This window comes from Eimeria tenella, genomic scaffold (genome assembly GCF_000499545.2).
Source record: "Eimeria tenella Houghton genomic scaffold, Eth_scaff7, whole genome shotgun sequence".
In the NCBI taxonomy this organism is placed as follows: domain Eukaryota; phylum Apicomplexa; class Conoidasida; order Eucoccidiorida; family Eimeriidae; genus Eimeria; species Eimeria tenella.
Genome location: NW_013543439.1, coordinates 403,482 through 414,631, shown reverse-complemented (window position 1 = coordinate 414,631; position 11,150 = coordinate 403,482). Strand labels below are relative to the sequence as shown.

At 55.2% G+C, this 11,150-nt stretch overlaps 2 protein-coding genes across 2 annotated transcripts; one reads left to right on the top strand and one right to left on the bottom strand.

Annotated features, from left to right (window-relative positions):
- Nucleotides 1-951: 951 nt before the first annotated feature.
- ETH_00006645 (uncharacterized protein) lies at nt 952-4,571 on the top strand (the record flags this gene model as incomplete). The annotated part of the gene is made up of 2 exons (XM_013377976.1): nt 952-3,576; nt 3,942-4,571. 2 exons carry the CDS (start codon nt 952-954, stop codon nt 4,569-4,571), a joined length of 3,255 nt encoding a protein of 1,084 aa, XP_013233430.1.
- A 966-nt stretch (nt 4,572-5,537) lies between these two features.
- ETH_00006640 (uncharacterized protein) lies at nt 5,538-9,155 on the bottom strand (the record flags this gene model as incomplete). The annotated part of the gene is made up of 2 exons (XM_013377975.1): nt 5,538-5,716; nt 5,990-9,155. 2 exons carry the CDS (start codon nt 9,153-9,155, stop codon nt 5,538-5,540), a joined length of 3,345 nt encoding a protein of 1,114 aa, XP_013233429.1.
- Nucleotides 9,156-11,150: the final 1,995 nt, after the last annotated feature.

The following is an 11,150-nucleotide window of genomic DNA, read 5'->3' as shown; positions in this document are numbered from 1 at the left end:
CTGTACCTGGAAAATGTCCGTAGGTTCTTCCCGCTGTCCCCATCATCACGGATCGCTGCTGTAGCCTGTTGCAGCAGCCAGAGGAACAATGCCACACGCTGTGACCACTGTAAAGAGCCACTGCAGCAGCAGCACGGAGACCTTTTGACCTCAATCTGCTAGGACCCCAAGGTCGTGGGAAGCACGGACTGCTGCTGGGGCTGCCGGTTGATTCTATTCCTTCTAGTGCTGCAGCTGAATCAGAGACCATACGGAAGCTGTTGCAATGTTGCTGGAGCTTTTGATGTTGCGCTTGCATCTGCTGCTGCTGCAGCTCCTGCTGCTCGACACAGGTCACGCCTCAACCACGGGCCCCTCAGCCAGCGGCTGGGGCCTATTCGCCAGAGCCCTAGAAGGCTCTAAACGCTCCCTTCAAAACGCAATTAAAGCCAAGTTACAGCTGTTGCTGATGCAGCTGCTGCTGCTCCTGCGCTTCAGCGGCAGCGGGACCCCGAGCATTGTCGGCTGCGGCTGCGACAGCAGCAGCACCACCAACTGCCGCTGATGCCGCTGACATTTCAGCTCAGCGCTGCAGAACAGCTCGCTACTGCTGACTGCCTTTGTGTAGTTTTTGCTGCCGTACTAAAGACTTCTCCTCTACGCGTTATAGCTGCCACAGGTCTTACTGCAGCTACTGAGCCTGCGTAGGATGCTCCCGCTGGGGAGACGCATTAGCAGGCGCCGCATTGCTGCTCGGGACTTGAGTGAGGTGTGCAAACGAGGCTGAACATTATGCAAGGGACCTGCTGCTCGTACCCGCCGGCAGCAGCACCCGCAAGAGCTGGCCCCCAGCCCGGGGCACAGCACCAACAACGGCAGCGGCAGCTGCTTGTGCAGCTGTTCCGCCGGCCGCAGCAGCATTTCCTGCAAATTTGTCGCGGCTCTTGCAGCAGTTGAACCTGCAGCACAATAATGCATGCGCCAGAAGGGCCGCTGCTGCCCACACACTATGGCGTTGCTGCTGCAACGGAATCGTCTCCAGCAGCAGGATCACCAGCAGCAGAAGCGTTGCCAGCTACAGTTTCTCTGGAACAATTGCAGCAGCTTTTGCAGGATGTGTGGGCAGCGGAGGCCCAGGCGAAGCAGCAAGTGCTGCAGCTGCTGCAGCAGGGTGAGGAGCGTGTGCGCGGCTTTCAGGTGTCTCTGCAGCAGCAGCAACAACAGTCGCAAATGCTCTGCACTAGGCTGCTGCTGCTTCAGCAGCAACTCATGGGGAAAGACCCCAAGAGAGAGTCCCTCGCGTTCAGACTGCAGCGGCGGGAGCAGCAGCAACTGCGGCTGCAGCAGCAGCTACGGGTAATACACGACGCACAGACGTGCCTGCTGCAGGTACAGCGGGTGCAGCAGCACCTAGCAGCCTGTTTAGAGCTTCTGCAGCAGCAGGAACTGCTCGGAGCTGCTGCTGAGCTGCAGCAGTGCGCGCTGAGACTGCTGCTGCCGCTGCTGGCTGCCACACAGGGACCCCAGCGGCCGCCGGCCATCTCTCAGCTCCAGCAGCAGTTCGATGAGGTGTACATACATCTTGTCAAGGCCCTAGACCTGCGCCTGCAGCAGCACATAGAGGTGTCTCAGCAGCAGTTCAGGGTCACTCCCCTCTTGGACAGCTGCAGCAGCACCTGTACCAGTGAGGAAGCAGCAAGTGACGCAGCAGCAGCTGCTGCTGCTGACAACTCTGCAGCCCGAGATGGCGCGAATGCAGCAGCAGCAGCAGCAGCAGAAGGAAATGGTACAGCAACAACCGCAGCAAAAGCGGTGTTGCGTTTGAGAGATGTATGGGAAGCCTTCGGGCGTCTGGGCCTGCTGCGCCGCCGGCTATATAGACTCACACAGAGCATTTGCAGCAGCACGCTTCAGCCTTTGTTTGCTGCTGTTGCTGCGGCCAAAGGCAGCAAACAGAAGCTAATTTTTGGAGCTTCCCGAGATGAACGAGGGGGCCACGGGGCACCCTCTGTGACTTGGGGTTGGGTTGCTGCTGCTGTGGAGGACACTGCAGCAGCAGAAGTAGAAGCAAAAGAAGTTGCTGAAAAAACACCACAAGGGCTGCTTCCAGTGCTGGAGTCTCTACTGCATTTTGTGTGGAGCCACGCAGCAGATAAGCAGCAGGAGTGCATGCGCACTTGGGCCGCGCTGATCTGGAAGGATCTGGAGCAGCCGCTGCTGCAGCTGCTCTTGAAGACTTCCAGTGATCAGCAGGAGCCCCTGCGGCTACACCTACGAGCAGCAGCCGTAGCAGCCCCCAGAGGAGCAGAAAGAGCTGTTTTACCATTCCTCACCAGTGCGGCTTCTGCTGCTGGGATTGTGCAGATGGAACAGCTCCTAATGCTGCATGGACTGCAGCAGCAGCAGCCCAATAGACGGGCAGCTCGAATGGCAGCAAAGTGGCTGCACGATGTGTACATACAGCGCAGCATCGAACTGCTTGCAGGAGCACGGCATCTGCTGCAGCAGGCAGCAACTGCAGGGCTTGCTGCTGGTGAGCAGGACACAGTTCTGGCCACAGAAAACAACATCCCCGGCAGCCTCCGTAACCTGCTGCTGTTGCGGTCAGCTGCGGGACCGCAGCAGCAAGAGCAGAAGCAGCAGCGCTTGCAACTGCTGCAGTGCATTGCCGAGGAGACAGATGCTTCCCTAGTGCAGCTGGCCCCCCTGAGGATCACCCGCCAGAGTTGGCTGCTGCTGCAGCAGATGCACGGCCTGCTGCGGGCAGCAGCAGCTGCTGCAGCGCGTTGCAGCTGCAACGGCAAATCCAGCGCGGTGCCCTGTTGGTGCAGCAGTAACCGAGGCCGTCCCGGTGGCTGCTGCACCAGCAGCAGCTGCTGCTGCGGCCGCGTTGCAGCACGTGCTGAGGTTGCTGCTATCCTCTCAATAAGCGACCTGTTTTGCCTGCTGAGGTCCCTGGGACCTGTAACTAGCCCTGCGGCGGCAGAAACTGCAGCACCTGCAGCAACAACAGTCAATGTAGGTGCCCTCGCATTGAGGTGGACAGACACTGAGGTAATTTCGCGTTGGCTGTTGCGGATGCCCCTGCTGTTTGCTGCTTTGGCCGCAGAAAAAGGCGGAGGGGTACGCAGCGGCTGCATATGCAGCAGCAGCAGCAAGTGCTGCGACTGTCCTGCTGCCGCAGCACGCCGCGCATTTTCCTTTCTGGAAGACTGCCTACCCTTATTTGACTTTGATGCATTAGCTGCAGCAGCGCCTACCAGCAGAGTAGCTCAAGCAGCGGGAGGCGCTGTTGCTGCGTTAACCGCAACAACACCAGCAGTGCAGCAGCACAAAGAGGCGCCCTTTCGGCAGCAGCTGGCGGAGATCAGCGTGGCGCTGAAACGGCAGCAAGAGGAGACGTATTTTGTCATGGTGAAGGGGCTGCAGCAGGAGTTGCAGCAAGCTTCAAGAGAGCTGCACGAACTTCTGACAGCAGCAGCTACCAGCAGTGGCAGCAGCAGCAGCCTTGAAATTCATATGGAAGCTGCTGCAGGGGTTCTCACCCGGCAACTTCACTCTGCAGCGCTGGAGCTCCTGCGTGTGCTACCTATTCAGGTGCGTCATAAATCCAAAACCCTACTTCTGCTAAACCCGTCTTCCTATCTCTGCCTTTCTCTGAGGATCCATGTGTGTTTCTTCCACTCGGCGTTCATCCGACTGTGGCTCCTAGGCTTCTATCCATAAACACTATTGGTTGTGAGTCCTGGGTTTGTTTGAGTCAATCGAAACTGCTTGTTTACCTTCTTATGGTCAAGTCATAAACTCAGGTCCTGCAGCAAGGCTGCACACCTGTAGCCAAAGCCTTCTTTTTGCTGCAGCAAAACAGGCAGCGGTGCCACAAACTAGAGGTCGCATGCTGTCAGAGTCAAAAGAATTTGCCACGCCATCTGCTCCTGCTACTGCTATTGCTGCTGCTGCAGGTGTACGCGGAGTTAGTCGGTCTGGCAGCAGACTGCTTGATAGACAGCGTGCTACGAGCCGTGCTGGCTGCAGCATTGGCTGCAGCACCGGGCATCAGTACTCCCGAAGCAGCAGCTGTTGTGGCTGGAAACAGCACAAGCAGAGCAGCAGCGCAGCGCGTGGGACCTCTCTGCTGCAGACTGCTGCAGCATGTCTGCACCCAGGTGAAGGCCACGTTGCTGCTGCACGTACAGCATCAGCAGCTGAGGCCGGAGGCGGAAGTATTTCCTGATACTGCTTTTGCAATGGACGAGGTGGCTTGTCTCTTAGCGCAAGATGGGGCCCCAAACGGTTCAGACAACGGCAGGCAGCAGCAACAGCAGCAGCAGCAGGCAAAGCAGCAACAGGGTGGTCCGCTTCTCACGGAACAGCTTGCACCGCTCTTGCGGGTCGCTGCTGCTCTTCAGAAAGTACTTGAGGCGGATGTGCTGCTGCTGTTGCAGTTGGCAACAACTTATCCACAGCTGCTGCAGCAAACATTTCGACCGGTAGAGCAACGTCTCGCATTGCTCTCTCTCAACCCCTTTATTGGGAGCGCTCCCCTAGGGGCCCGCAAGGAGGTCTTCTGTGGTTTCACAGGTGCTACTTGAGGCCCCCTACGAGGGTGCCTATAAGGGTCTTCTTGGGTGCCACCAAGGCTTGGAGGGACCTAGGATAGGCTGCGCTTGGAACCGGCTTAAGGGCCGTTGCTCTCCTGACGCTCCCCAGAAGGGCTCCCTTCACCTGTCATTTCGAGCCTTGGGGTTCATTCAGGAGATGCCCAGCCGCCACTTTGTTTTGTAGTTGATTTTCAAGCGGCCTTTGACGGAGTGTTTGGGGCCGCTGGCTGTTGGAATGTGCGTTGACTCTCGTGCATGCAGTGCGATAAGAACAGACCCCCACTGACTGTGCGGGGCTCTTTTGAGTCTAAGTATGCAGCAAATCTCAGAATAAAGAATTCCGAGCTTGTGTAGACTATGCTGAGAGTTCAGGGTGGAGGGCTTGAGTCCTCGCCTTTTCCAAGAATTCACAATCATCCACAGCTACAAGGACAACACCACCAAGTATATGATTTGCCTTCAGTACTGCCGCTGCTGCCTCGAGGGCTCAAAGCTTAGGGCTTGGCTTGTGCCCTACACAGTCGCTCATCTGAGGCCCGTATGAACTTCAGGATGTCTCCGCGAGCTCCTTTGTTCCAGCTGAGAGGCCCGCCATCAGTCTGTGCCATTAGGCGGCCATTGATGAAACTTAAAGAGACCTGAAAAGATAACGTGCCGCGTTAACTCACGCTTTGGGCCGTATCTTCATGCAGTTAGCTGGAACTGCAGAAGGCGAAAAGGCAAGCACCAAGCCGTAGCGGCTGTTGCCGCTGGGGCTGCTCGCTGAAATATCGGTGCCCCATTTCGAGGCGTGTAGGAAGAAAATAAAAAGTGACAGACGTACATATAGAGAAGGCAAATAGACAGAAGTGTGTATATTCATGGAATCTGCCTATATAGGGATGTTTTTTCATATAAACCGTCCTGAGGTGTATAGGTGTGTAGCAAGCATGTAATGACAATCAACGAAGTAGGTGACTATGCGGTCAGCGCCCTTCTACCAACCTGTGTGTCTCCGTAGAAGTAGACCCCTTCATTAACTTTAGTCCAGCGCTGAAACCCCGCGTTGTTGTTATGCACCTCTGCCAAGGCAGCATCAAGAGGCCCCCAAGCGGTCCGCGGGTGGTCTCCCCCGCAGACACAGCCAGGGGGCCCACCTGAAAAACGACACAGAGATCACAAGTGACTGTGTCTTCATACTGCCTTAAGCGAATATCTTGTATGTATGTATTCATGGGAGCTGCCTATGTAGGAATGTTTTTTCATATAGGCCGTGCAGAGGTGTGTCGGTATGTAGGATCTTGTGCAAGCATCTGCATACGAATCTGCCTGACATAAACTTCGCGGGCCAACGAGCAGAGGTCACAAAGTTGATCAGGACATACGAGAACCAAGGGGGGAACAGAACACAGACAGGGCCAAGGTCTTACCCATTGCTGCTCCGCAGTCTGCTGTGCTCTGCACGTAGGGTTCCCTGGGAACGGTTTGACGCCTCCTCGTGGCTCCTGAAGTCCATGGATATCCTGGAGGCTTCCCTCCCCCTATGGCTACTCTTTCAAGCTGTTGCTTTTCCAGAAGCAGCAAGTTGATCTCCCGCCTCTGCTCCTGCAGCAGCTGCTGCAGCTGCTGTTGCTGCTCCCGGGTTCCGCGAGAGCTAAAGGGACTTTTCCCGGCCCCCTCTATGGTTTCGTTTAACGGCCCATGCACGCTATCTTGTGCGAAGCCCCGAACCTGTGCAGCTTCCTCTCTTAGAGTGCCACCCAAGCGAGGTAGCTTGTGCGTCGCCTCAGCCGAAGCCGCTTCGCCAAGAGAACCCTTCAATGTTACCTGTGAGGGCCCACAATGCTGCTCGTGCGGCCCCACACCATGTGAAAGCCACTGTGAGGGCCTTTGTTGGAGCGGTTGCAGCGGCTCCTGTGAAGGTTTGTGGGGGAATTTTTGTTGGTTGGTCCTTATGCGTTGTGTGGGTGTCGAGGGTCTGTATGCGTCTGCGTCTTTGTCCTTTTCCCTTTTCGTTACGCTTGTAGCCTTCAAAGGTTTCTTAGATTGATTGAGAGCCCTTAGGTGCTCTCTAAGAGACTGTTCGCGCAGGCGCTGCGATTCTGTAGACCGCAGCAAACGCGGCGGACAAGTAGAGACACCCGAAGTTCCAGAGCCGCCCTGGGTAAGTGCAGCACCCTTAGCTACGACAGCAGCAAGACCACCTGCTACTGCAACAGCATCGCCAGAGGGACCGTACTGTTTTCTGTCGCCACTAGGGTGTGGCCGCTCATCAGACAGTCGCTGTGAACTGCAGGCGTGAGGGGCTCTAGACCCCTTGCACTCCCTTTGTGGGGACCCCCTAGAGGCTCCGCCTCTCAGCCGGCCCCCGCTTAGGGAGCCTTCCTTCACCATGTGTCTCGTACCATGTGTTTCATCTGAGCCGCCCATTTTGTTGGTGCTCTCTGCTGAAGGGAGCCTGGTGGAATTTGCTGAGTCCCTCTCCGTTTCAGGGGGACCACTAGGGGCAGCAAAGTGGTCCCCTGGGGGCTGGATTTCCGTAGGGAGAGCTATGGGGCTGCTAGAGCCACAGCAGCACCATCGCGGAGCCAGCAAGGGATCCTTGTATTCTTGCTGCTGCAACTGCTGCAGATCCTCCTGCAGCTGTTGCTGCCGCTGCTGCTGGTGCAGTTGCTGCTGCGCCTGCTGCAACTTCGGTGCCATACTTCCCTCGGCAACGCGGTGTATAAGGGTGGGCCTGGCAAGCTGGGGCAGCTGATGCAGATGTTGCTGGTGCTTCTGTTCGAGCTGCTGCTGCTGCTGCAGTTGCTGCTGCTGTAGTGCTTCTTGCGACTCTTCAAGCTGCTGCCTCTGGTGGTCCAAAATTTGCTGCTGCAATTCGCGCTGCTGCTGCAGCTGGCGCTGCAGCGCTTGATGCTGGTGCAGCAGCTGCACTCCCTGAACCCTGAGGGAGGCTTGCATGTCGGCTTGCTGCTGCAGAAGCTGCTGTTGATGCTGCTGTTGCTGCTGCTGCTTCCGTGCCAATTCCCCTTCTTGGCGTTGTAGGCGAGCGTGGAGGTCAGCCAGCCGCTGCTTCTGCTGCTGCTGCCGGGCCTGCTCAGCTGCAAACTCCTCTTGAGCCTTCTGAAAGGCTTGCTGCTGCTGCTTGAACCACTGCTGCTGTTTCTGCTGCTCCTCCGCTGCTGCTTGCTGCTGTTGTTGTTGCTTCTGCACCTCTTCCTGCTGCTGCTGCAGTAGCAGCAATTTCTTTTCTGCTTCCCGCTGTTTTGCCTCTACCTGCTCTCGCTGCCTCGCTAGTTCCTGTTTTTGTTGCTCTATAAGCAGTAGCAGCTGATTATGCTGCTGCTGCTGCCGCTGTAGCTGCTGTAACTGCTGCGCCAACTGCCTCCGCTGTTGCTGCTCTGACGCCCCCTCAAATAGCGCTAAGAGGGCCTCCTTATCCGCTAGTTGCTGTTCTACAGCATGCAGTTCTGCTGCCAGGAGCTGTTGCTGCTTCATATCTTTGTCTGTGGCCGTGGGGTGCCTCTGTTCTTGCTGCTGTTGCTGTTGCTGTTGCTGCTGCTCTCGCTGGAACTCCTCATCCTCTTGTTGTTTTGCCTGATTCTGATCTTTCTGCGGCTCTTCGTGTTCTTGGCACATGTGCTGCAGATCCTGCCTCTGCCGCTGCTGCGGTTGCTTATATTGCTGCTGCTCTTGCTGCAAGTGCTGCTGTCGCTGCTCCTGCTCTTGCTTTGGCAGCTGCTCCTGTCCTTGACTCTGCTGCCGCATGCATGTGTGACAGCCAACCTGCAACAATTTCGGCTTTTTCACAGAGACTTTTGGACAGAGATTAGGCGCTTGAATTGCTAGGTGCTCCTGCTGTTGCTGCTGCTGTTCTTGTTGCTGTCGCTGAATAATTGTCCAGCGCATTGAATATGGCTGCTGCTGCAGCTGCACATGTTCGTGGAAAGTGGTTCGCTGCCCGGATAGGGGCGGAGGAGCGCCAGAGTTACTTTTGAGCTCTTCGCCCGTTGCTTTTGCTGCTGCAACTGCATCTGCTGCTGCTGCTGCAGCTGGGGCTTGTGGAAGGGTTTCAGACGTAATATTCCCCCCTGTCGCCCCACGTGGCCTCAAATGACATGCAGAAGACTTTGAAGTTTGCATGCAGCCGGAAATCGTCCCAGGAAAGCACAGAATCTGCGTTTTGCTGCTGTTGTCCGCTGGGGCTGGCACCAGCTGATATTTTCTGCTAACGCAGCGGCTCAGCGCTGCGATTTCTTTTCCGCTGCATGGGCTTATGTTATCAAAGTGCGAAAGCATAGCACATAGATCACGCTGCTGCTGGTGCTGTTCCTGGCGGTGCTGCTGCTCCTTCGTGCGCAAGAGTTGCTGCCCAGGGGTGGAGGGGGTCAGTTCCACCGGTCCCTGCAGCATGAAAGGGGATGGCCCGAGAGGAAAGGCACCTTGCAAGTCCGCTGCATCAGGTTGGGCTCTGTATCCTGTGGCTAGCCGCAGCACGGGGGCCCCTAGTCCTGGGGCCCTACAAGGAGGCCCCGCTGGAGAGGCCTTTTTGTCGTGTCGCAGCACCACAGGCGGCTGGAGGGCAGGGAAAATCATGAATGCAGCCTTTGAATATCAGTCCCTGTGCGCATACTGCAAACCGTATGCCCTTGTTTCTGCCGCCGGTCCCGCGGCCGTTCTGCTTAAGTGGACTGCCGCTAGCCCTACTTGACCAGAAGCAGAAGAAAGGCAAAAGCAGCAAAACAGATACATTAAAAAATGAATTTAAAGGCTAAAAATAAAGGAACAAAAACTTGGGAAGATGCGAGCGTGTATCTCTACCTTCTTGTCTCTCGGTATGGCGGCCTTCGGGCCTGGTCATCTGGAAGGCCCACTGCTCGTCGGGCTCCGCCCGTTACTGCTTTCTTCGGTCATTTGACACTAAAACTACCTTTAAACGTGTCCTTTGCTAATTTTAAAGAGATTTCAGCTTAGTTTTTATACGTAGGGGCTTGGCGTCGTGGTTTTGCGTACACTCTTCTGGATTTACGTTACAGCTGAGACACTCCGTCGGCAGCAGCCCCGAAACGAAGTGATGTCACTCCAGGGTTTTAGTGTTTTCCTATTCGGGTGTACGAAATAGCAAGTGTTTAGAGTAAATAAATATATATTTTATTACTTATGCTACATTTTAACCTTAGAAGAGGAGAAACCGGTGAAACAAAGCAACAAACACTCATATACAATCAAATAACCAACGCTGCACACCACCAGATGCTGTCCTACATCTACACAAATACCCACTCCCATTGCAACTCTTTCCCTCAGCACATACACCAAAGGACCACTTGAGTGTCCTCGAGGCTCGTAAGACCGGCAAGCTAAGGAGAGCTTCCCTCCGCTTCAGCAGGCTCTCCAGGGCCCCCTACTGTACGCTAGGCTATACTAAGTGGTTTCTGCTGAACTACACGGAGGGTCTTGACGGGACCCTATAAAGGGTTCCACAGCTCACCATGAGCAGCAGCTCTGCTCGCCTAGTTGGTTCCCTCCTCGACTCTTTGGACGCGCCTGGAGTTGTTCCAGAAGTATACGAGCTAAACCCTGGGACTTAAAATCTAAAATTTCACCTGCGGCCTATAAACATAGAACCACTAAGGCAACCACAGGCAGCACTTGTACCCGTAAACTTCGATTATTCCAATACACTTCTAATACCTCTGTACTACGGGCTCGGAGCATTCGACCTAACCTATGCTTCAAAACGGAGGCCTCTTCTTGCTCCTCCGTTTCAGGAGTCCCCCTGGAAACAGACCAGCAGCTCCAGGGAGGGCATGAAGTGGGAGGCATCTATGAGTGGTCGCGGTGAGGGAGCCACGCTATTGTGACATACAGTTTAGGCTCTACGACTTTGGGACTAATGATCCGACACGTTTGCAACAAGCGGCGCTGTGAGGCAGAGCAAAGAACCCATTTGATGTGAATATCAAGTATTCAGCTGCAGCAAAAAAGTTAATGACAGTTCGTGTGTTTGTCTTCATTTGTTTGTCATCGTCTCTCCTCTGCCATCCCCGTGATTTCCTGATAGAAAGTTACAGCTCTCCCAAGGATTCTGCTGAGGTCAGACACAAGCGATAAAATAAAAGGAAAAATACTTTGTCATTATGTGTGTGTCGGCCGCCGCTGTCTGCCATTGCCTTGCTCTTCCTGGCCGTTCCCTGCAATGCTTCGTGAATGCGCGTTGCCGCCACTGCCGTCTGTTGTCCTTGCTGCTGCATTTTATTTTCTTTTGCTGCTGGTCGTATTTGCTTTTGCAGTTTTCCGTTGAGGAGCTGCTACAAACTCTTTCCAAGGACAGTACCCCGCAGCAGTGCGGGCTCCACGCTCTGCTTCTCGGGAACCTATCAGCTAGCTAATATAACTCTCACAACAAACAGCTTGCTAAAAAAGCCCCCCTCGCAACAAATTGCAATTTTCTCACTGATAGCTTTGGAGTCCTTTCAATTGCTTGTGCTTTGGCGTATCCCTTAAGCTGCGCATCGTTCACAACACGCTCCGATATCTGTTTAATGATAACTCAGCGGGACGCCTAGATCGGAGCAGACCCCTCAAGAT